At 42.1% G+C, this 26403-nt stretch overlaps 2 protein-coding genes across 47 annotated transcripts in view; one reads left to right on the top strand and one right to left on the bottom strand.

The window, feature by feature from the left end:
* LOC135903748 (uncharacterized) overlaps positions 1–26403 on the bottom strand; it is a 162101-nt gene that overhangs the window by 71475 nt on the left and 64223 nt on the right. The gene's annotated exons all lie outside the window — the stretch shown is intronic.
* Positions 1–26403, top strand: part of LOC135903733 (uncharacterized) — a 119035-nt gene that overhangs the window by 37396 nt on the left and 55236 nt on the right. For 37 of the 40 annotated variants that reach the window (XR_011508532.1, XR_011508525.1, XR_011508531.1 and 34 more), the window contains one exon: positions 26165–26242. The exons of 2 other annotated variants lie outside the window; for them this stretch is intronic. Coding sequence is in view for 2 of the 38 variants with exons in the window: in XM_070525491.1 (XP_070381592.1) it covers positions 26165–26242 (78 nt within the window). In the remaining 36 variants the exon portion in view is untranslated. Of the gene's footprint in view, positions 1–26164; positions 26258–26403 lie in introns of all 40 variants that reach the window. One more of the 40 variants, XM_070525482.1, reaches the window with a different exon arrangement.

The raw sequence follows: 26403 nt of genomic DNA, 5'->3' as shown, positions 1-26403 counted from the left end.
TACGTTCAGTTCAAAGAAATGTATGAGTCGCCGATTAATCATATTTTAATCTACCTTACAAGGGCAACTTGTGGGAGCTGTAGGGCGTTAACTTGCCGCCGAGGAAGAGTCCTTATCCTGCTCCAAAGAGGAACCACAATCATTTCTTTCCATGCGCATGGAAGGTATCCAACAGCCCAAACAGTGTTGAAAAGTGCGAGTAGTGTTTCTTGTGTGTCAGTGCGTAAGTTTTTAATCGTGTCGTACATGGATCTCTCAGGTCCCCGTGCGGAGCCCTTGCATGCAATCAAGACAGCCCTCAACTCAGCAATACTAAAAGGACAGTTATATGGCTCGTTTTGTTGGGATTTACGGACAAATCTCTGATTCTTTTATTTGTTTGCACTTCAGGAAGGATTGTGAGTGGTGAATTGAGCTTGACACATGTTCAATGTGCTCCGCAAGAGAGTCTGCCTGCTCTTCTAAGGTTTTCGTTTGGTCGATCACTAGTGGGTGCGGAAGGGATCCTGGCCCGTTTAGCTTTCTTAGGCCATTCCACACTTTCAACTCTTGTGAGGTTGAATTTATACTCGAGAGGAGCCTAACCCAGCTTTCTCTCTTTCCGTGACAACATGTCCGCCTTCACTGTGATTTGATGTGCTGAAATGCTATGAGATTTCCCACATTTGGCCATCTACATAGTATGCCCCATGCTTGATTCTGTCTCTTTTGCACTTGCATTCAGCCTTCGTTCCACCAGGGAACATGCCTTTCATGTGAAACACCATTAGTGGGATAAACTTTTCAGCTGCATCAATAATAAAAGCGGTAAAATATGTGCCAGCGTCGTACAAAAAACGATGTGCCCGCAACTGTGGTTCATTGCACAGCAAAAACCATAGCAAGGTAATGTATGTATGTATGTATGTGTGCGTGCATGTGTGTGCGTACGTATGGACGTGCATGCGTGCGCGCCTGCATGCATGTGTATGTGAGTATGTATGTATACAGGATGTCCCACATAACTCGAGCCCAGAACTTAAAAATGAAAGGTACATCGGAAGCAAATCGAACCGGACGCATACTGTTTGCAATAGGCTATAGTAACTCGGACAAGGTTGTTGTTTTCCTCGTAACTCGCTAATGAATAAATTTAATTACCCAACTTGCTAATTACTGGCTGATGACCCCAAGTATGACCTGCAGAGTGGTAGAGCACCTTCAGAAACGACCATTCGAGTTATTTTCTTTGTGATACGTTTCGTGTAGTCCTTTTTTCCGCGTTGCAGAAAAAGCCCGTGAAATAAGAAAAAAGTCACGTGACGGAGCGCTTGCGCAGTGGTATCGTGCTGCTCTCAAGCGTGCGTTCGGTGAACAAGGTTGGCTTCCGGGAAAAAATGCATGCTGCTGGCCAAGCGCAGCCGATGAGATAAAGAACGCTAATTGGAAATAATTGGAAAACTTATTCTCAAACGTTTAACAAATTACTTATCCGAATTTAAGCTATTATCTCCGTATCAATTTGGTTTTAGGTGGTGGCGATAAACTTTATTGAAAGGGGGAAGGGTAAAGGGGGACGTGGCTGAGGGTTTGGGCTCAAGTAAGGCCCTGGGCCTCCTTGGCCTTTTCCGCCCAGTCCACCAGTTCAAGCTGTTGGTCGACGTCCCCCGAAGTGAGCCAGGCTCAGTTCCGGGGACGTCAGTCTCGCTGGTGCTGGTGGGATGAGAGAACGGGAGCGAGGTGCATTCCCACATTATGTGTGTGAGTGTTCCTGTTTCTGAACAGAGCCTACATTGGTCGCTTTCCTTGCCCCCTGTGATTTTGTTAATGTGTTTTGGGTGTGGGTATGTGTTTGAAGTCGCCGAAACGCGACCACTTGCGTTTTGTCGAGTTGCTTGGCCGGTGGTGGGAGCGCGCGACGCCTCATGCGATACCGATGGGCTATTTCATAAATCTCGCAGGGTTCCTCGCGTCTCTCCTCCTCATTCACGCCGTCCGCATCCGCGGACGAGGCTCGGCGCGCGAGAAATCGAGCCAAACTGTGAGCCGACACGTTGCCGGGCACAACCGCGTGAGCGGGGGTCCACACGAGGGTTTTCAAGCCGCTTAGGGGGCATCGTGTGAGGACATGGTACGCCTGTTTGGAAATTCTACCACGGATGACATTACCGATGGCCTGCTTGCTGTCGCTGATGATGGTATTCGCTTCCGCAAGCATGGCCATAGCAATCGCGGTTTCCTCCGCTTCCACCACTCGGCCAGCCATGATTGTTGTATGTTCTATCGATCCTCCATTGTGATCCGCTACCACCGTGGTCATGAGGTCGCCGCAAGGGTGTCTGGCTGCGTCTGTGTTGACCATTCCATCTTGCGAGCCGTAGCGTCGCCAAATGGCTTCACTACGGGCCTGCCGACGGCCCTGATGGAACTCGGGGTCCATGTTGCGGGGTAGAGGTTTAGAGAATTTGTCAAGTGATTATGTTTACTGACAAAGTTAAAATAGCCATAGACTAAGGCCTATTAGTCGGTGCTCTCTTTACTGATTTCACCAAAGCGTTTGATTGAATTAAACACCTCGTCCTCCTACACAAAGTAGAGTCTTATGGCATTTCTGGTCCGTTTTTGAAGTTAATTCGTGACTACCTAACAGACCGACCACAAGTAGTCCAAGCGAATAGTTGCTTCTATTCACCTAAAATTATTAATAGAGGCGTACCTGAGGGATCAATACTTGGGCCATTGTTATTTTTATTGTTCATTAATGATTTGCCACAAATATTAACGCATGCCTACTGCCTTCTCTATGATGATGACACAACCATTTTTGTATAGGACAAAAATTCCGTCGCATTAGTAAACAAATTAAATAATGATCTCCCTAATGTTCATGCATGGTGCCTGAAAAACACATTATATATCAATCCACCGAAGACAACATGTATGGTATTTCATTCCTCACAAACATTCCTAGATTCCTTAGTCGTATCACTTACCCACACATAATCACAAGATCTGGGTCAACCAAAGTTCCAGGCGTTATCGTAGATGAGCACTTAAAGTTCAACCGCCATGCCCAAAAAATTAAATTATGGGGTTTTACGTGCCAAAGCCACTCTCTGATTATGAGGCACGCCGTAGTGGAGGGCTCCGAAACTGCGACCACCTGGTGTTCTTTAACGCCCGCCATGCCCAATCTCTTGTTCAAAAAATTTATTTTGGCATTCAGGTCAATTTCAAATCGCGCTCTTTTTCTTGAGCCAAGTATTCTCCTGTCTTTGTATTACGCGTATATTTACAGTCATCTTTCATATTGCCTCACATCATGGGGCAACACAAAATTCACTCCATCTCCACCAACTAGAAGCTTTACAAAAGCAAGCAGTACGATTGATGACATTTCAGCCTTTTACGTCTCACTGTGCTCCCATTTTTCGTTCCCTAAACCTTCTCCCCTTGCGCGTGTTATTCAATCATTAGCTGTTGCTAATAATGTTCCGCCTCATAAATACGGAGCTAGGTATTGAAATTTTTACCCGTACTGACCTCACTAATAATGATAACACAAGGTTTTCCGCACGTCACAATTTGCTCCTTCCTAAAATTTGAACTAACTATGGGAAATTTACTGTCATGTTTTCAGTGATATCACTGTGGAATTCAATTCCATCTGATATCAAATAATGTGCATTTGAAGCCTTCAAGCACAAAGCTAAGGCACATTATATTAACTCGCTACCGAAGTCGTAGTATTTTTATTGTGCGATGTAAACATTAATAAATATATTTGTACTGTACTGTTCCTAATTTTCTTTTTATATATATTTCTTATTTTCTTCTGTCCCTGTTAATACTATACAGCATTGCTTGTTCCCCATGCTGCCACCATCAAGTTTTGTATTAATAGGGAACCCAAGCTCAAGTTTGGGCACGCGACGACAGCGCTCACTGCTGCTCTAGCGAGCGAGCCGTGCAAAACTGGGGATAGATGGAGCCCGCGCAGCCAGGCGCAACCAGTTTGCAGGCGGCCACTGCACGTGCGCGCCCGTGCTATTCAGTCGAGCCAAGGCAATGGGGCGTCGCGTCGCCAGCTGGGAATGTTGTCAAAAGGCTTCTTGCGCGAAGTTGAGTTTCCACTATGGCAAAAGCGGCCCCGCCGAAGGGAAAAGCGCGGTCCGAAGTATTGCGGTGTCGTGGGCTGCTGTGTAGTAACGAGCCCCTAATTCTCGTACCTTCAGTACTAGTGCAGTTACTTCACTGAAGCAGTGCATTCTACAGCATAAATGTTTTTCTAACTCATTTGGGAAGAGGTCCGAGACATCTTGTTCTAAGCGTCTCTTTGGCTTTCCGCTTGGCTTGCCCATTTCTAGGGCTGGCTGGTGCATGAATTTACTTCTTTATTGTTGACGTGAATGCACACCGCATCTGTGTGCTTGCACTGAGCCGTAATGCCAGCTTTGCAGGTGCATCTGCCTTCTCGAACGCAAGAATTCCGCTTTTCATGGCACGACCACTGCAGCTATGAAAGAAAAAATATAAGCGCGAGACAGTGAAGCCATTTGTCACTACTTTTCAAATGCAGCTGCCTTCCAAACTTGCCTCTACAAATATTCAGCAACATGGCATGGTGCGCATTTCCAAAGCTAACTCCAAGTTTGCAGCTCTGCCACAATACTCCAGGCTGCCCTATAAAGCGAAAATAAAGGCAACATAATATGCTCACGTTTACTAATATAAACACTAGCACACTGTTTCGAGTATGCGTTCACTAGCGTGCTAATTACGCGAGCGCATCACGCGCACGATACCATATCACGCCTTTAATTCTGCACCACTCAAACTGAACCGCCTTCGCGCAGCAGGTTTTATGCACCTGTAAAGCCGATACTTTCCCAAAACTCGAGTGCAGGCATGACGCGACCGCCGAAATCAACGAGGTGATCAGTTCAACCGGCTTCCCAGTGCTTAAATTTTAGCTGCCTCGCCGCCAAGTCAGTGGGTGATGCTCCAACGGGCGAAGCAAAAGTGTATTTTCGCAGGCTTTTCAGTGGGATGCCATGGCCGTAAAATTTTTTTTCGCACGCCGCAAACGTTCGTCCCCGACAGTAGACGACAACAACTGTAAGGCTGCCATATCAAAACAACTAAAACATATGCTTCATATTCGACAAGGAAGAACATCGAGAGTATGCGACTTCATTTCGCAGTGTGTATAGACAATCAGTATTTTTAACATATCACAGAATGACACTCATCTCAAGGCACACGTCATACACGATGTTGTCGCTCACTTGGGAAATACATTTTGCTTTGAGCTGTGCATCGTTGCTGTTGATTGTCTGCTCCACAGAGTTTACGTGACTGACGAGCTTTTCTCCTTTTTACAAGTTGGCTTTCCTAAAATAGCTGGCCGATCTTTTTGAAGCCGCACTGAAGGCGATACATTGTGACGCGCCGCACGTGCAAAGCGAGGAGAGGGCCCTGCACGTGCACAAAATGCGAGCGGCTGCAGCGCGGTGCAGCAGAAATGCGCAGTAGATATTCCCAGTTTCGACTTTTTCTGCCACAGATGGCGCTACCCGTCAGGAACAGTGGCGCCGCTCGCGGTGCTTGGGTAGCCTATATGCTGTTCTTTTTTTGTTTTTTTTCTTCCTGATGACTTTTCCGCGTTGCATGTTCAACACACTACAACCCCACTTTTGCATTCAAATTAAGCTCTGTTTTTTGTTTCCTTCTTTTTTATCCAGTTTTTTCCTGACAAACACAACCTTTGTATGATGTAGCCTGCTACTGTTGCCACAATTGTACTAACCCCCATTTGTTTCCTGTTTAGGAAGTCCCTCCGACAGTTTTTACTTTGGGACCTCCGATTGTGCAATTATACTTGACCTGTTTGTACTACTGTTAGTACCTACTGATGAAAATAAATTCAATTCAATAACTGTTCAATTTTAACCAGTCTGTTAACACACAGACTTGCGGTAATAATACACTTGACCTCGTCTTTGTTTCAAAGCCAGAGCTGGTTCATTCATTGTCTTATGTCGACAGCACTAGTGACCACAGGATTGTTTTATTCAACATATCTCTAGTCTTCTCGTGCAACAAGGACTACTGAAACGTTGTCACTGTTACTGTCACTGTCACTTACTGTCATTGTCACTGTCACTGTTACTTCCACTGGTATATCTAATCTAATTGAGAAACTTAAATTGTTGTGTGCCCAGGACCTGACAATATTCCTGCCAAAATTCTAAAGGCTACTGATTGTGTTTCTAGTCCATTAGACAGGTAATATTTATGCAGTCTATCTCTGAGCGTTCTGTTCTAATGAACTAGGTCACTGCTAAGATCGTACCAGTATTCAAGACTGGAAGTCATACTACCCTTTTAACTACCGCCCCATTTGACTAACTAGCAAAGCCTGCAAGCTTCTGCAGCACATCATATATTGACACATAGCGCGACACCTCGATGATAACTCATCTTTTTTTAAATCCTAAACAACATGGTTTTCGTCATGGGTTATCCTGTGAAACACAGCTTTTTGAATTAATATTGACCTTCATCTCAACTTAGATTCTTTGTTTCAAATTGACATCATATACACCAATTTCTCGAAGGCATTTGATCGTGTCGCTCACAAACGAATTATCACTAAACTCGCGGCACTCAGCCTCAACCGGTTAATCTTCTCATGGATAAACTGCTTCTTAACAAACCAAGTGCAGTTTACTGTGATAGGAGTTCAGCATCCTTCAGCAACAAAAGTAACATCCGGTGTCCCCCAAGGCTCGGTTCTTGACCAGCTGCTTTTCTTAATATTTGTCAACGACATACCTAACTGAAGTTCATCTACTATCCGTCGATTCGCAGATGACTGCGTACGTTACCGCCGGATCAATAACCACAAAGATCACATGCATCAGCAGAACGACTTAAACCAAATTTAAAACAGGTGCTCAAAGCAGATGTTGAAATGTAAACTTATGCGCGTGTTTCGGAAACGGTTTTACTGCATTTATACATACTCGTTGCACTCAAAACTGGTATTGCAAGTACAAGAATACCTGTGCCTTGGCGTCTTAATTACTACAAAACTAGCTTGGGCAGAACGCATAATAAATGTTGCCAGTAGACGCATCGAGGTCCCTGGGATTCATCAGAACGAACGTATCTTTGTCACCACCCTCTGTTAGGCAGCTGGCCCTACGAAACATATGTACGCATAAAGCTTGAATATGATGCGTGTACTTGGAACCCCCATCAAATTTGCTTCATTAACACCTTTTAATCAGTCCAACAACGCGCCGCACAATTTATGTGTTCTAATTATAACTACAAGCACAGCATTAGTAAAATAAAAAACTCCCTCAGTCTTCCTTAGCATATTGACGTCTAATTGCCCTACTGGATTTATTTTACAGAACATACATTTACGCATTCACATATAACGCTGCCTCTCCTGCTGATCTGTACATCTCACCATCTTTTGAATTCATTGAGGGTTCAGCATCTTCATGGCTATACTAACGCCTTTAACTCGTTCTTGCCTATTACTGTAGCGGAATGAAATCAACTGCCCCAATTGGTCGTCCTCAAACATGATTGTGCAAAATTGCGTCATTTATTATCCGCATAGCCTATGGAATCCTTGTATTAACTGCAGTTCACCTTTATTTTTGTTTGCTTAAATCATGCTTTGTTCTTCAATTTAGCTTCGCTGTATCACGTGTTCTTGAGTTGTCTTTCCCTCTGCCATGTGTATGCTGCGTAATATTGTTTTCTCGTATCTCTTAGTGATGCCTGTTTGACCATGTGTATCTCGTTATTTTTTTACTGCTTTTGATTCAATAAATGGCTTCTCACATTTTTCCCCACTTAATATTTATGACCAATTTTAGTGTACTTTGTAAACTTACTTCCCCCGCCTGCCCCTTATGTTGTACCCCAAGGAGGGACCTTTTAAGGTAATAATAAATGATGGCGATGATGATAATAATGATGATAATAAAATTGGCTTCGATCGGCTCATGCACCACACTACAACGGCGCCATCTGTGCTCGCGACCCGTGCAGAATCGAGTAATGGCCTTTTTCCTCTACACGACGCTAATAATTTAAGACGTGTGGATAGCACGGTGTCAAAGATATAAGCGGTAATAGTATTAGATGTTTTGTTTACATGTGGTTTTGGAGAGCGACCCCTTCTGCTTACCGAACCGAAAGACATTTCGGGTCAGAAAATCTTGCGCTGACGTATGCGAAACTGAGCGACATACCTCGAAGACAGCGAAACTGACTAAGCGACTTCGCACACTCCTCGAAAGTACTAAGCGTCTGTTTGTTTGTTGGCACTTTTTATGACTATTGGGCACCGACAGCCTGGTCATCTACGGCAGCTTCAGGGCTCCCATACAGCCAGCATTTATTTATTTATTTATTTATTTATTTACTTACTTACTTACTTACATACAGTCAAGGCCTAAAGCCGTTATAGTCAGGTGTAGGTGAACAGAACAAATTGTTAACAAAAAAAAAAAATCGGTGACAGCTTTTTTGAAGGCGATGTTATTAGTGACGGCAGCGATGGAGGCATGAAGGTGGTTCTAATCATTACTTGTGTGCGGCAACAATGAATTGGAGTGCATATCAGTACGACATGAGAGAGCACCTACTTTAAAAAAGTGATCGCCATGGTATGAAATGTATGATGCAGGAAGGAATAATTGTGTCATACTGGTATTGTTGTGGAAGCTTTCATAGAAAAGATACAGTCTAAGGCACTTGCGGCAAAAAGAGAAGTGAGGTAAACTGAGGGAACGTTGCATCGCTGAAATGCTTGAGTAACGAGATTAATGAGACAAGCTAAAATGAGTAGCACGATTTTGGATAGCTTATAGAGCCTGCCTTAGTAACTCGTTGTGAGGATTCCAGATTACGCATGCATATTCAAGTTTACGTTGAACAAGAGCTTTATAAAGTGTACGTTTCAGAGTAGTTGCAACAGTCCAAAAATTGTTGTGCAGATAGCCTAGTGTGCGGTTAGCATTGTTTGATAAAGTTAACATGCTCGTTCCACGTAAAGAAGTACATTAAATTACGAGACACTTTTATGAATCGACTAATGTTACATTTATGTTACTGAAAGAATACCTATAGTTGCCCTAATTTGCGTAATGTTTTGTCATCATTATCAACTTGCATTTGGAAGCGTTTATGACCATGTTTGACACCACTTTGGAATTTTGTCAAGATTGGGTTGGATTGTAATAACATCGTTATTGTTAGAAATTACTTGGTACAAAATGCAGTCATTGGCGAAAAAGCGTAAAGGGTTAATATAAATAAGAAGCAGCAGTGGACCTAAGACAGAGCCCTGCGGTACACCAGAGGTTACTGAAGTTGTCGGGGAACAAAGCCGTTAGGAGACATATTGTGAGCGGTGACATAAGAAGCATTCAATCCAGCCAAGCTTGTTCGAGTAAATATTAAGAGCGCCTAATCTAAGTAAGAGTAAGTTCAACAGCATGAAAAGCTTTAGCAAAGTTAAGAAAAATGCAGTCAACAATTGGTTTCCTGTGAAGAGCTTGAACAAGATAGTTAGAATCAAGAGTTGTGCTGCTGGACAACAAGATCAGCTTTCACCAACGCAGCCGTACAAACTATCATCATCATCATCAGCCTGGTTACGCCCACTGCAGGGCAAAGGCCTCTCTCATATTTCTCCAACAACCCCAGTCACGTACTAATTGTGGCCATGCTGTCCCTGCAAACTTCTTAATCTCATCCGCTCACCTATCTTTCTGCGATCCCCTGCTACGCTTCCCTTCCCTTGGAATCCAGTCCCTAACCCTTAATGACCATCGGTTATCTTCCCTCCTCATTACATGTCCTGCTCATGCCCATTTCTTTTTCTTGATTTCAACTAAGATGTCTTTAAGTCGTGTTTGTTCCCTCACCCAATCTGCTCTTTTCTTATCCTTTAACATTACACCTACCATTCTTCTTTCCATAGCTCGTTGCGTCGTCCTCAATTTGAGTAGAACCCTTTTCGTAAGCCTCCAGGTTTCTGCCCCATAGGTGAGTACTGGTAAGACACAGCTATTATAGACTTTTCTCTTGAGGGATAATTGCAACCTGCTGTTCACGATCTGAGAATGCCTGCCAAATGCACCCCAGCCCATTCTTCTGATTGTTTCCGTCTCATGATCCGGATCCGCCGTCACTACCTGCCCTAAGTAGATGTATTCCCTTACCACTTCGAGTGCCTCGCTACCTATTGTAAATTGCTGTTCTCTTCCGAGCCTGTTAAACATTAGTTTTCTGCAGATAAATTTCTAGACCCACTCTTCTGCTTTGCCTCTCCAGGTCAGTGAGCATGCATTGCAATTGTTCCCCTGAGTTACTAAGCAAGGCAATTTCATCAGCGAATTGCAAGTTACTAAGGCATTCTCCATTAATAGTTATCCCCAATTCTTCCCAATCCAGGTCTCTGAATACTTCATGTAAACACGCTGTGAATAGCATTGGAGAGATCATATCTGCCTGTCTGGCACCTTTCTTTATTGGGATTTTGTTGCTTTCTTTATGGAGGACTACGGTGGCTGTGGAGCCACTATAGATTTCTTTCAGTATTTTTACCTACGGCTCGTCTACACCCTGATTCCGTAATGCCTCCATGACTGCTGCGGTTTCGACAGAATCAAACGCTTTCTCGTAATCAATGAAAGCTATATATAAGGGTTGGTTATATTCTGAACATTTCTCTATCACCTGATTGATAGTGTGAATATGGTCTATGGTTGAGTAGCCTTAACGGAATCCTGCCTGGTCCTTTGCTTGACAGAAGTCTAAGGTGTTCCTGATTCTATTTGCGATTACCTTAGTAAATAGTTTGTAGGCAATGGACAGAAAGCTGATTGGGCTATAACTTTTCAAGTCTTTGGCGTCCCCTTTCTTATGGATTAGGATTATGTTAGCGTTCTTCCAAGATTCTGGTACGCTCGAGGTCATGAGACATTGCGTATACAGGGTGGCCAGTTTCTCTAGAACAATCTGCCCACCATCCTTCAACAAATCCGCTGTTACCTGATCCTCCCCAGCTGCCTTCCCCCTTTGCATATCTCCCAAGGCTTTCTTTACTTCTTCCGGCGTTACCTGTGGGATTTCGAATTCCTCTAGACTATTTTCTCTTCCATTATCGTCATGGGTGCCACTGGTACTGTATAAATCTCTAGAACTCCTCAGCCACTTGAACTATCTCATCCATATTAGTAATGATATTACTGGCTTTGTCTCTTGACGCATACATCTGATTCATGCCAATTCCTAGTTTCTTCTTCACTGTTTTTAGGCTTCTTCCGTTCCTGAGAGCATGTTCAATTCTATCCATATTATACTTCCTTATGTCAGCTGTCTTACGCTTGTTTAACTTCTAAAGTTCTGCCAGTTCTATTCTAAAGTTCTGCCAGTTCTATTCTAGCTGTACGGTTAGAGGCTTTCATACATTGGCGTTTCTTAATCACATCTTTCGTCTCCTGCGATAGCTTACTGGTATCCTGTCTAACGGAGTTACCACCGACTTCCATTGTGCACTCCTTAATGATGCCCACAAGATTGTTGTTCATTGCTTCAACACTAAGGTCCTCTTCCTGAGTTAAAGCGGAATACCTGTTCTGTAGCTTGATCTGGAATTCCTCTATTTTCCCTCTTACCGCTAACTCATTGATCGGCTTCTTATGTACCAGTTTCTTCCGTTCCCTCCTCAGGTCTAGGCTAATTTGAGTTCTTACCATCCTGTGGTCACTGCAGTGCGCCTTGCCAAGCACGTCCACATCTTGTATGATGCCAGAGTTAGCGCAGAGTATGAAGTCTATTTCATTCCTTGTCTCGCCGTTCAGGCTCCTCCACGTCCACTTTCGGCTATCCCACTTGAGGAATAAGGTATTAATTATTCGCATATTATTCTGTTCCGCAAACTCTATTAATAACTCTCCCCTGCTATTCCTAGTGCCTGTGCCATATTCCCCCACAGCCTTGTCTCCAGCCTGCTTCTTGCCTACCTTGGCATTGAAGTCGCCCATTAGTATAGTGTATTTAGTTTTCGCTCTACCCATCACCAATTCCACGTCTTCATAAAAGCTTTCGACTTCCTGGTAATCATGACTGGATGTAGGGGCATAGGCCTGTACAACCTTCATTTTGTACCTCTTATTAAGTTTCACAACAAGACCTGCCACCCTCTCGTTAATGCTGTATAATTCCTGTATGTTACCAGCTATATGCTTATTAATCAGGAATCCGACTCCTAGTTCTCTTCTCTCCGCTAAGCCCCGGTAGCACAGGACGTGCCCGCTTTTTAGCACTGTATATGCTTCCTTTGGCCTCCTAACTTCACTCCTATTATATCCCATTTACTGCACTTATTCCTCCAATATAGTAGCAGTGCTAGACTCGCCTCACTACTACTATCTGGCCTCCAAAGTGGAGGCAGTGAAATGCGACGTTACAGAAAGCAAAAATGGATTTGCAATAATTACAGATTACTGGCTAAACAAATGGGCAATAAAGGCCTGTATATTCTAGTGAGGTATATGCGAGAAAACTTTTATTATGCAATCATTTATAACATTTTAAACCAAATTTGTAGTGATGTCCCGCCATGCAGGCTGCGTTGCAGTATCGTGCAAAAGGCTAATCAAATTCTTGGCCGACAGCGATCTGGACATAAGATTGCGCTCTACGCTGTTCAAGCAGAGAACACTTATGTCCAACTTGGTTCAATTTTATTCACCACCATTTCTGCCCTCATAGTCAACACTTCTCTCTGCCTCTCTTTTATATTCCATTTTCCTTTCACAATGCGTTCCTATCCTAATAAATGTCTCTCTGCCTCTATCCCACGGTGTCAGCTTTCACCTCCGCAGTTGCCCAAACTCCTAGCTGACCGCCAAGTGGAGCCGGTATGACGTCACGTGAGAAGCGAATATAACCAATTACTGTTAAAAAAAAAAACTTGGCAACATAAAGGCGTGACACTTTCTAACACTAGTTTAGGAAATTGTTCGCAAAAGCTGTATTTGACCCACACCCATTTGCCATATTGTTCCGCCCCACTCTGCTGAGTTTGATCTTTGTGGTGCTTGCATTTTTGCCAGGGCAGTGGGCTCAACTTAGTGCCACTAAAATTTCACTCATAAGGCTCCGCACCTATTGTTATGGATTCTATTCAAATGGTCCCAATTAACTCAAACTATTAACTTTGCCTACGTTTTACTCATAACGCTACATATATGTTCGACTATTATAAACAAGGTGCCTAATTTCACTGATGATCGTTTATTTTCTTGTTTTGTGGTGGTATTTTTTTCACCGAGGATATAGAAACTGCCAGCCCCATATCACGCACAAATATTTGAAAGACAGATGTTCAATAATTATTTGAGGGGTTCTAATTAGGCCAAAAATCTGACAGTTTCGCCACAGATGAAACATAAAATTACCCATATCATTGTTTTATTCTAAGTTGATGTCTTCCATAGTTGCTTAAGTATTCTGGGAAATATCACGGATAACGGTAGTACAGTATGACACTTCCAAACAATTGATTAGCAAGTCTTTTTCTGCCAGAGCAGTATCTGATCTACACGCATTTAAATTTCCACAAAGGTTGGCGACAAATGTCCATCCATTCTTGCTAAATTTGACCTCGGTTACATTTGTAGTTATGCCACGGCTGCCTGCTACATTTTGCGCCGCTCAAGAAACTCGACTATGTACGCTTACGAGCGCTTGCATGCATAATTTATTGTGCAGGTCGTAATGATCCCTGAAACATTGAATTTCACCCAAGCATGACTCACACCGCTCTCCTTATTTTCGCAGAATACGAACTTTGTGTAAAATATAGTTCCCGTAGGCACATTGAGAAGCCTAGTGTCAAATTGCCATAAAAGGCTGTTGAGCACTTGCCCGCGCTGCAATGCCAAGAGGTAAGCAATGTTGGACACACTGAACAATCGTCCACTATCAGAACTAAAAGCTCTAAGCCAGTGCTCCCAAAGAACCTCCGTGCAGAAAGCTTTGTTTCTGCTACTAAGTATCCTGGGGTCTACGGGGCTTCTTGATATACTTTGAGAACAGCGCTCCCTACCGCGATAAAGTGCACGTGGTGTGTTTATGCTCGTCTCTCTCTTTTTATTTCCCTTCCCTCTGTACATGATAGCCAACCGGAACTACCTTGCTTGAAACAACACAAATTGAAAGAGCCCATTTATCTGGTTACTAGAAATCTGAGAAATGTAGGCCGATAATCGTAAAGTTTGCAAAGTTTAAAGAGTTTTTCTTTCAAACACGTCTGGCTAGAAAAAAAGCTTCTAGTCTTTGCAAAGACTAACCCCCATATACAGAAATGCATCTTTACTTGAAGTCCATGCCTGACTTGTTTCTATGACGCTCATTGCATTTCTTTCGGTCGGTTCATGAGAGGCATCAGTCAAGTCAAGCAAGGGTTTCAAGTTAAGATACATTAAAGAATACGGAAAATAGGGCGGGTTCCTCAAGCTTCGCGTCAATAACCTGTGCATGAACGATACTGTACACACGTATGAACCTGTTTCGGACACACTCACAATGTTCCCCATACCAGAAATCGCAGAGCAGTTCCACACAAGTCGGACAGCCATCCCAAGCCTTACTGTGGTGGTACTACGCATCATCGGCTTTTCTTATCATTCGCCAATGTACACAACATTTTTCCCAAGCATACCGAACTGTGTTCATATATACAAGATAGTAACTAGTGCGGACATCCCAACGTCGACTGAAACGTGGCTGCATGCAGGTATAACAGATGATGGAATTTCACCTGATTCCTGGGATTTTGTTGTTTATCGGAGTGAGAAACCAAACAAAAGTTGTGGTGGGGCAATGATAGCCATAAAAAGTATAGTTCCTCTTTTTGTGTTAACAGTATATCACCCCAAGACATTTTATGGGTCTTCATCGTTCTTGGAATCTGTCACCGAACACCCGCTAGTTCAGACACTTTCATGACCGATCTGCATGCCAACCTCAGAGATATCTGGGTAAACTTCCCAAAGGCTGAATTGTTATATTTGCTGATTTCAGTTAACGAGATATTAACTGGAGTTGCTTAACTGCACAGGTTCGTGACTCGATTAATTTTGTTGAACTATCCTTAGACTTTTTCTTAACTCAACCAAATCACGAACCTATGCATTGTCTTAACGTATAAGATCTTGTTTTCACGTCGGCTCCCTACAATGTAAGCCCGATCACCTTCACAGACGGTTTCAGTGATCACAAACTACTTCATTTCACCATAAAAATGCCCTCTAGCCAAGGCAGTGTAATGCGCAAACACATCTTCGTTTAGAACAGGGCAAACTACTATGCAATTAACCTTGGTTTAAAGGAACTTCTGCAATAATTTTCGGCAATCCTTTTCCCAGCAATATGTTAATGAAATCCGGAGACATTTTAAAGAGGAATTGAATCAGTTGATGAACACTTACATACCTCGCATGTTTTCTTGGTAGCGCATCTAAACCCTGGTACCACAGGAACCTTCATACTTCAATAAATCTTAAACCCTCCTTAAACACAATCCCAAAAAATTTTGGAAAACAATTTTAGCTGTTCAAATGTCTGCATATTTTTGCTGGTTGATGAGGCTGGTAGCCCTATCGCCGAAGATGAACAGCGTCAGACCTTTAACAACTTTTTCACCAATATGTTCACGAAGGAAGACTATTCCAGCATTCAGTGGGCACCTGATTATGACTTTGAGTACATGAGCCCCATTGACGTTACTGTGACAGTCATAGCATCATAGATTAATAATGTAAAACTAACTACTTCATGTGGTGTAGATGGAATTAACTAAAAAATTGTAAAACATGCTGTGGTTAATTCCAACGTCATAGTCATATTTTTCGACAATCTCTTTCTGCAGGTGAGATACCATACGAGTGGAAAACTGGAAAAATCCTAATTTTTAAATCTGTTGATTGAACTAACGTTGCTAGCTATTGCACATTATGACTGACATGCATATCTTGCAAACTTCTCAAACATGATTTTGCATCTAACGTGGCACTACATTTAGAAAGCAACGGCTTGTTTTTCTCAAAACAGCATTTGTTTAAGAAGAGGCAATTATGTGAGACACAAATACTTGAGTTTACTCACGAAGTCCTTCTTAGAATGAACGAAAGTATTTAAAATAACTGTTTATTCCTCGATATTGCTAAAGCCTTCTATCACGTTCTACATTGTCGTCTAATATGAGAACTATCTTCTTTGGACCTTGATTCCTTAACAATTTCTTGGATAAGAAGCTTCTTATCATTACGTAAACAGTTCACTTCAGTTGATAATTACTCATCTTCCCATAATGATGCATCATCTGGGGTACACCGAAGCAGTGTAATAGGCCCATTATTGTTTCCCATCTTCATTAATGACATACGATTACACATGAGCTCGAGAATCGGATTGTTCAGTAATGACTGCGTTATCTATCGCAAAATCCGCTCTCTTAACTATCATGAACATCTTGACTGCATTACTACCTGGTGCTCATCATGGCAAATGTTCCTTAGCACTGATAAATGCCGATTAACGACATTTAGCCACAAACGATCCAATCCTTTATATATTTGTTCACTTAATAAGAGTCGATTCACCCTCGCGTCATCATATAAGTATCTCGGCGTTCATTTATTGGCTAATCTCTCATGGGCAACCCACATAGAAAAAAGTCGATGCTAAAGCTAACAGCAAATTAGGGTATTTAAAGCGCCGCCACACAGGCGTTCCCAGTTCGACTCGGCAACTAACCTATCAAACATTTGTTCGCCCTAAACTTCAAAATGCGATTTCTATTTGGTCACCTCATCAACAATACCTCATTCATTCCCTTCAATGCATAAAAAATCGTGCAGCTCGTTTTAATGCACGAGACTACAGGCGGAATTCTGGCATAACTTAACATTAGTCCTTGTCCCTTCCGTGATTAGGATCTCGCAGAACAATCACACTTATATGCCTTTTCCATACACTTGCTTATAGCCATTATACACTAAATGTAATTCTTTGGCAGCCAAATCGCACACCATACCAATTGCATAGTTACCTCACCTTGAAACACTTTCAGGAAAAACCACCGCATTAAACTCATCACCATTGTCATGTGCAATCATGTATTGGATTGGTCTTCCCGACGACATTGTTCACATCTCTAGCTGACCCCGATAAAAAAAAAATGCAGCATTATGTCCTGAAATGTTACTGTTCCGTTCCATTTCCCACTATATTTATTTACTATTTCAAAAGACGTTCAGTTAAGAATGTCCAAACTGCTTCTGTTCGCACCCAAATTTGTAACGCCATTCACATTATAGTTCACTTGGAGGGTGTGAGGTACCAGAATAAATAAATAAATAAATAAATAAATAAATAAATAAATACGCGATGCGTAGTTTCTTTCTAGGATGTTCTTGGTGACCGAAACAAGGCATCTTGTGTATATCTTGGGGAAATTAGGGGCATGGCATGGCCAATATGTAGGCAATGTTCCAAATTAGTGGGTTAATTTCACCTATTCCTGCAGAATAGACGGCTATGCCGTCATAGTTACAACTACAACCGAGCTGAAATTTTGCGAACACAGCGGGAAATATACGCCAAGTTTATGTTCAATGGTAAATGCGTGTTGATCAAATACAGCTATTAAAAAACTAGAAGCAAGTATTCGAAAGTATCACATTGTTGTAATTAGCTAGGTTTTCCAATGTCCCGAGGGAACTCTACGTTTCAGATATTTTATGCTTTTACGGAATAGGCAGCATTTTGCCGGTATAGTCAGCGTTTTAAGTACAATGTGTGGCGAAGTTTTGGCAGGTCTGGCTTATTTACAAGTATTACGAATAATTATTGAATCCTCATTTCTTTCGATCATTTTTTTTACTTTTTAATGCGTAATGTTATGGGGTCGCCTGTTCCCCACTGGACTAAAGGAAGCAGCATTTTTACAGCTTGTGACTGAGGACCAGGTAATGTTTGATATACACACAAAGATCAATATAGATGGGTAATTGAGACTTTTGCCGTAAATTATGCATGCAAGCACTCTAATGTGTTATGAGCCTTTGTACCATGCGAGGCAGAATTGAAACCACAGCCCTGACAGAATTATAACAGCCAAAAAGACAAAAGTGAGCAAAAATTAGTCGTTCGCTGTGCGAAGATATATGAGGTTGGATCAAACGTCTTTAAAAATATCCCTATTCAAGTTTTAGAATGTGTGATATGGCCACTATCTGTTAGGCTTCCCACTGGTCCGACATAGCTGTTGGTTACAACAGGTTAATATTTAGTGGAAAGGGTAGAGGGGTCATTGTAAGTTCAATGTAAGATAAAGATGTTTAATTTCCTGGTCTAGCTACAAGCGTTGCAGAGAATGACTGAGCCGTAGTTTCTTGCCCCTTATTTTTTCATGCGTCATAAGGCATTCCCATGATGCTTTATGCAATGTCTTCGGTGAACCAAATAAGACTCATTGCTTATATTTGGCGAAATCAAAGGGCGCGTTATCGACACTATGTAAGTAAACTTTATAAAGACAAGAGACTATATAATTCTGACATTTGTAGCAAATTATGCAAGCAGGTGATCCAAAGCTTTATGAGTGAGTTTTACTTAACAAAGCAGAATTTATCCTCCCGCTCTGGCAGAACTGTGAACTCGAAACGATATCAGAGCTCAAGAAACTTGAGTGGGCCGGGGGAAGTGGGGGGGGGGGGGGCAAGGTGGAAAGAAGTACATCACGGTACTTCATTGTACTTCGGCAAAGAAGTACCATGATGTACCATGATGTACATCACGTCATCATGAAGTAACATGCACGCTAATGAATTACTGTCTGTTTAAGAAAATACCAAAAAGAAGTGCTCCATAGCACTACGTGTGGGCAAGGTTTCAAGCGGAACTGACATATAGGGGCAACATTTCAAACTATGTGATATAATTACAAGAAACGGAAACTTTCATTGAAGCTGTTCGAAAGGAACAGCTCCCCTGAAAATTTCGTTCTTATTCTCCAAGCTCGCATACATCTGCCGCCTTTTTTTTTTCTTGTGAATATTGCAAGCCATATATGTTGATTATATGTTGTTTTGTATAACCACGACCACACTATTACCTTAACAAGCGATACATTTCTGCTGTATGCAGACTGAAACACCAAGTACATTTCCTTGTCTATTTAGAAAAATTGTCTATAACAATACCTTTTTCCTTATGTACGCTACAGTGCTACTACTGGGCGAGATCAGAGACCTCTGGGCACTCACTGCTTTTTGGCCCTGTATCATATATACAAACTTGTGTACTGTCAAAAAAATAAATGCAAATTCAAATACTTTTTCAGGCCTCCATGGCTCATCATGTGTGATCAAGAAATACGTATATTTTTTCTAATAAATTATAAAATAACAGGCAAATGCATTTGCAGGCTTTTTAACTTCATCGTTATCAGCCTGGCTATGCCCACTGCAGAGCAAAGGCTTCTCCAACTACCCCGGTCATGTGCTAATTGTGGCCATGTTGTCCCTGCAAACTTCGTAATCTCATTCGCCCACCTAACTTTCTGTCGCCCCCTGCTACGCTTTCCTTCTCGTGGAATCGAGTCCGTAACCATTAATGATCATCGGTTATCTTCCCTCCTCATTACATATCCTGACCATGTCCATTTCTTTTTCTCAATTTCAACAAAGCTGTCATTAACTCGCGTTTGTTCCCTGACCCAACCTGCTCTTACCCCTTAACGTTACACCCATCATTCTTCTTTCCATAGCTCGTTGTGTCGTCCTCAATTTACGTAGAACACTTTTCGTAAGCCTCCAGGTTACTGCCCCGTAGGTGAGCAGTGGTGACACATGGCTGTTATACACTTTTCTTTTGGGGGATAATGGCAATCTGCTGTTCATGATCTGAGAATACCTGCCAAATGCACCCCAGCCCATTCTTCTTATTATTTCAGTCTCATGATCTGAATCCGCGGTCACTACCTGCCCTAAGTAGATGTATTCCCTTACCACTTCCAGTGCCTTGCTTTCTATCGTAAACTGCTGTTCTCTTCCGAGACTGTTAAACATTACTTTAGTTTTCTAAAGATTAATATTTAGACCTACCCTTCTGGTTTGCCTCTCCAGGTCAGTGAGCATGCCTTGCAATTGGTCCCCTGAGTTACTAAGCAATGCAATATCAGCGAATCACAAGTTACTATGGTATTCTCTATTAACTCGTATCCCCAATTATTCCCAATCCAGGTCACTGAATATCTCCTGTAAACACGCTGTGAATAGCATTGGAGAAATCGTATCTCCCTGCCTGACGAGCTTCTTTATTGGTTTCTTTATGGAGGACTACGGTGGCTGAGGAGCCGCTATAGATATCTTTCAGTATTTTTACATACGGCTCGTCTACACCCTGATTCCGTGATGCCTCCATGACTGCTGAGGTTTCGACTGAATCAAACGCTTTCTTGTAATTAATGAAAGCTATATATAAGGGTTGGTTATATTCTGCACATTTTTCTATCACTTGATTGATAGTGTGAATATGGTCTATTGTTGAGTAGCCTTTACGGAATCGTGCCTGGTCCTTTGGTTGACAGAAGTTTAAGGTGTTCCTGATTCTATTTGCGATTACCTTAGTAAATACTTTGTAGGCAACAGACAGTAAGCTGATCGGTCTATAATTTTTCAAGTCATTGCCATCCTCTTTCTTATGGATTAAGGTTATGTTGGCGTTCTTCCAAGATTCCGTACGCTGGAGGTCATGAGGCATTGCCCATACAGAGTGGCCACTTTTCCTAGGACAATCTGCCCGCCATCTTTCAACAAATCTGTTACCTGATCCTCCCCAGCTGCCTTCCCCCTTTGCATAGCTCCCACGGCTTTGTTTACTTCTTCAGGCGTTACTTGTGGGATTTCAAATTCCTCTCGCCTATTCTCTTTTCCATTATTGTTGTGGGAGCCACTGGCATTGTATAAATCTATATAGAACTCCTCAGCCAATTGAACTATTTCATCCATATTAGTAATGATATTGCCAGCTTTGTCTCTTAACGCAAACATCTGATTATTGCCTATTCCTAGTTTCTTCTTCACTGCTTTTAGGCTTCCTCCGTTCCTGAGAGCAGGTTCAATTCTATCCATATTATACTTCCTGATATCAGCTGTCTAACGCTTGTTTAAGTTGGAAAGTTCTGCCAGTTCTATTCTAGCTGTAGGGTTAGAGGCTTTCATACATTGGCGATTCTTGAGCAAATCTTTCGTCTCCTGCGATAGCTTACTGGTATCCTGTCTAACGGAATTACCACCGACCTCTATTGCACACTCCTTAACAATGCCCATAAGATTGTCGTTCATTGTTTCAGCTCTAAGGTCCTCTTCCTGAGTTAAGGCGCAATACCTGTTCTGTAGCTTGATCCGGAATTCTCCTACTTTCCCTCTTGCCGCTAACTCATTGATTGGCTTCTTATGTACCCGTTTCTTCCGTTTTCTCCTCAAGTCTAGGCTAATTCGAGTTCTTACCATCGTATGGTCACGGCAATGCACCTTGCCAAGCACGTCCACATCTTGTATGATGCGAGGGTTAGCGCAGAGTATGAAGTCTATCTCATTTCTAGTCTCGCCATTCGGGCTACTCCACGTCCATTTTCTGCTATCCCGCTTGCGGTTATTTTTTCTATGCCGTCTAATTAGAGTAATCTTACATATTTACTCAACTTCTCAAATATAATTAGATTAAAAGTGGTAATAAGAAAATTGTAGAGCGACATGAGAAACTCCCGGTACAGCATCTTGGCTCAATACATGCTACGGAAAAGTGGTTTGCCGAGTGTGAAAGAAGCCCGTTAATACAAGCAAAATGCCATGCGTCTGCCTGCTCGAGGCGCTTTGCGAGCATTCGCAGGCTTCTTTCTCGCTCGGGAAAGCACCTTTCATCATCATCATCATCATCAACCTAGTTACGCCCACTGCAGGGCAAAGGCCTCTCCCAAACTTCAACTACCCCAGTCGTACTAATTGTGGCCATGTTGTCCCTGCAAACGTCTTAATGTCATCTGCCCACCTAACTTTCTGCCGCCTTCTACTACGCTTCCCTTCCCTTGGAATCCAGTCCGTAACCCTTAATGACCATAGGTTATCTTCCCTCCTCATTAAATGTCCGGCCCATGCCCATTTCTTTTTATTGATTTCAACAAAGGTGTCATTTACCCGCGTTTGTTCCCTCACCCAATTTGCTCTTTTCTTATCCCTTAACGTTACACCTGTCATTCTTCTTTCCATAACTCGTTGCGTCGTCCTCAATTTCAGCAGAACCCTTTTCGTAAGCCTCCAGGTTTCTGCCCCATACGTGAGTACTGGTAACACACAGCTGTTATACACTTTCCTCTGGAGGGATAGTGGCAACCTGGTGTTCATGATTTGAGAATGCCTGCCAAACGCACCCCAGCCCATTCTTATTCTTCTGGTTATTTCAGTCTCATGATCCGGATTCGTGGTCACTACCTGCCCTAGGTAGATGTATTCCCTTACCACTTCCAGTGCCTCGCCCTCCTATCGTAAACTGCTGTTCTCTTCCGAGGCTGTTAAACATTACTTTAGTTTTCTGTAGATTAATTTTCAGACCCACCCTTCTGCTTTGCCTCTCCAGGTCAGTGAGCATGCATTGCAATTGGTCTCCTGAGTTACTAAGCAAGGCAATATCATCAGCGAATCGCAAGTTGCTAAGGTATTCTCCATCTACTTTTATCCCCAATTCTTCCCACTCCAGGTCTCTGAATCCCTCCTGTAAATTTGCTGTGAATAGCATTGGCGAGATCGCATCTCTCTGTCTGACGCCTTTCTTTATTGGGATTTTGTTGCATTCTTTGTGCAGGACTACGGTGGCTGTGGAACCGCTATAGATATCTTCCAGTAACATTACATATGGCTCATCTACACCCTGATTCCGTAGTGCCTTCATGACTGCTGAGGTTTCGACTGAATCAAATGCTTTTTCGTAATCAATGATGGCTATATATAAGGGTTGGTTATATTCCGCACATTTCTCTATCACCTGATTGATTTCTATCACCTGATTTACCTACTGATTGATTTCTATCACCTGATTGATCTCTATCACCTGATTTACCTTTAAGTAGCACATATTGAGCAACACTAAGCTGTATCTGGAGTTTTCAACGTTGCTGTACAATAATCATTGACACTCTTCATCGAATTATAATGTTTGAGAAGTTGAATAATTATTTAGACTATGTAGTTAGGCCGAGCGCAAAAATAATCTATCTCCTAGTGACGGCAGACAACATTACCTTGCTTCCGTCCTGCAACGTGAAATTTGCATATGTTTAATCTTTGGCTGAAGTTACCTGAAACACTGTATATATATATATATATCTATATATATACACACACACACCAAGAGAAGGAAAGCGGAGTAGAGGACGACAGAAGACTAGGTGGTGTGACGAAATGAGTAAATTAGCGGGTGCTAGTTGGAATTGGCTGGCGCAGGATGGGTAATTCGAGATCACGGGGAGAAGCCTTCGTCCTGCAGTGGACATAAAATAGGCTGATTATATATATATATATATATATATATATATATATATATATATATATATATATATATATATATATATATATATATATATATATATATATATATATATACCCGCAAATATATTGTCACCCTAACGGTACAACGGTTATCTGCTCTATGATTACATCACCTGCCCCGCGCCATATTTTTCTTATCATGTCAATTAGAATATCGTCTATACCCATTTGCTCTCTGATCCAAATCGCTCTCTTTCTGTCTATTAAAATTATGCCTAGCGTTCTTCGTTCCACGCTCTTTGCACAGTCCTTAACTTATTCTCAAGCTTCTTTGTCAGTCTCCAAGTCCCTGCCCCATTTGTCATCGCAGGTAAAATGCACTGTTTGTATACCTTCCTTTTCAATGTTAACGGTAAGCTGCCAGTCAGGAGCTCACGATGTCTGCCGTATGCGATCCAACCCATTTTTATTCTTCTGTGAATTTCCTTCTCATGGTCGGGCTTCCCTGTGAATAGTTGACCTAGTTAAACGTACTCCTTTACAGACTCTAGAGGCTGACTGGCGATCCCGAATTCTTGTTCTCTTGCCCGGCTACTCATCATTATCTTTGTCTTCTGAAGATTAATCTTCAGCCCCACTTTTACACTCTCTCTCTTAAGGTCCTCAATCAATTGTTGTAATTCGTCTACAGTGTTGCTGAATAGAACAGTGTCATTGGCAAACCGAAGGTTGCTTAGATATTCACCGCCGATCCTTACTCCTGAGCCTTCCCAGTATAATAGCTTGAATACTTCTCCCAAGTGAACAGCATTGGAGGGATTGGCTCCCTGTCTGACCCCTTTCTTTATCTCCCTGCTTTTCTTGTGTAGAATTAAGGTAGTTGTGGAATCTCTGTAGGTATTTTCCAAGATGTTTACATAAGCGGTCTGTACTCCTTGATTACATAACGCCTCTATGACTGCTTGTATCTCTACTGAATCAAATGCATTTTTGTAATCTATGAAAGTTGTATAGAGAGGCCTATCATGATCTAGGGATTTCTCAATAATCTGATTTATGACATGGATGTGATCCATTGTAGAGTATCCCTTCCTGAAGCCAGCCTGTTCCCTTGGTTGACTAAAGTCGTGTGTTGCCGTTATTTTATTGGAGATTATGTCGGTAAATATTTTATATAATAATGGGAGTAAGCTAATGGGCTTAACATTTTTCAATTGTTTAACGTCTCCATTTTTGTGGATTAGTAGAGGATCGGATCGCATGTGGTTTGCCAACTCCTCACACCCCTATTTGAAAAATTGTTGGTACGCCACTGTACGTTTCCCTCGATAATGTTTTTTGTGAACAGTGTTAAGCCTTCTAAAAAAATGCGTCATATTCTAGGGATTTAGCTGTATGACAATAAATTGGAACTTCCATGATTCTGCTTGATTCACTCGCAATCTATACGCTTCAAAATTTAATATGAGATGAACGAGAATGCTTGCCACAAAACTAGTAAAAGAAAGGAATAGCTTTTCCCACATTCCAATCATCCGGAAGACAGTTTCAAGAGAGAGAATTCCGGAGCTGCATACTTTAGTATTAATAAGAACCTTATAGAGTTGCTGTTCGCACCAGCTGAACAGAATGTTTTAAGGTTTTCAATTAAAATAATGATCATCATCATCAGCAGTAGCAGCCTATTTATGTCTACTGCAGGATGAAGGCCTCCTCTTGCGATCTCCAATCACCCCTGTCCTGCACCAACAAATTACAACTAGCACCTGCGAATTTCCTAATTTCATCACCCCACCTAGTCTTCTGCCATCCTTGACTGCACTTCCCTTCTTTGGCAACCATGCTGTAATCCTAATGGTAGACCTGTTATCTAACTCCTAACTCCTAACTTATCTAACTCCTAACCTGTCCAGATCCATTTTTTTCTCTTAATGTCAATTAGAATATAGGCTATACCTGTTTGCTCTCTAATTCACACCGCTCTTTTCATATCCCTTAACGTTATGCCTGACATTTTTTGTTCCATCACTCTTGATGATGTGTGGTGTTTTATGGCGCAAGGGCCAGGTATGGCCAAAGAGCGCAATGACAAAGGTGATGTTAACGGTGCATTGTGAGTGGTGTAGACAATGAATTAGACAATGAATTTCTCATAGTATATGTGACACGGCTGTAAGAAGGCCTAAAAGCGGTCGCTGTGGATGGCGTAAAATATATAGTTGCTAAAATAATGACACTGACTAAGTAGTGCTGTGGGCTATGGTAATGGGGTTTCGTTAAAAACATGATGGAATAAAACATAACATTGACACTTTAGCTTCGGAAAAGCCTTTGGGTACAGGGGCTGTTACACGTGCGCTAAAATTTCCCTGGCCAAATGATTTCCAGAGTGTCTGTTTCAGCTAAAAACTCTAAGACTAGTTTCGGATTAAAAAGCGGTTCATTGCCAAGAAAAAATTTCGGTTGAAGAGGAATATTTTCGCGATACGCAGAAATGAAATACTTTTTTCTCTGTGCTTCTATTGCAGGGTATTGAATAAGAACGTGCAGGACTGTGAGATTTTGCCACACTTATTACAAGTCGGAGGATACCTCTCAGTCAAGAGGTAAGAGTGAGTGCCGTAAGTGTGTCCTATTCTTAATCGGCAAAGGAGCACTTCGTTATATCATGATGTTCTCTCCGATACCCAATATCCTAATTTGGGTTTTATCCGGTGCAGTTTATTTGATATGTGAGCATTCCACTGTTGCTGCCAGTGTATTTTCA

The sequence above is a fragment of the Dermacentor albipictus genome, chromosome 9 (assembly GCF_038994185.2).
Source record: "Dermacentor albipictus isolate Rhodes 1998 colony chromosome 9, USDA_Dalb.pri_finalv2, whole genome shotgun sequence".
Lineage (NCBI taxonomy): Eukaryota > Metazoa > Arthropoda > Arachnida > Ixodida > Ixodidae > Dermacentor > Dermacentor albipictus.
Note: the sequence above shows the minus strand (reverse complement) of the source record. Positions and strands in the feature narration are given on the sequence as shown.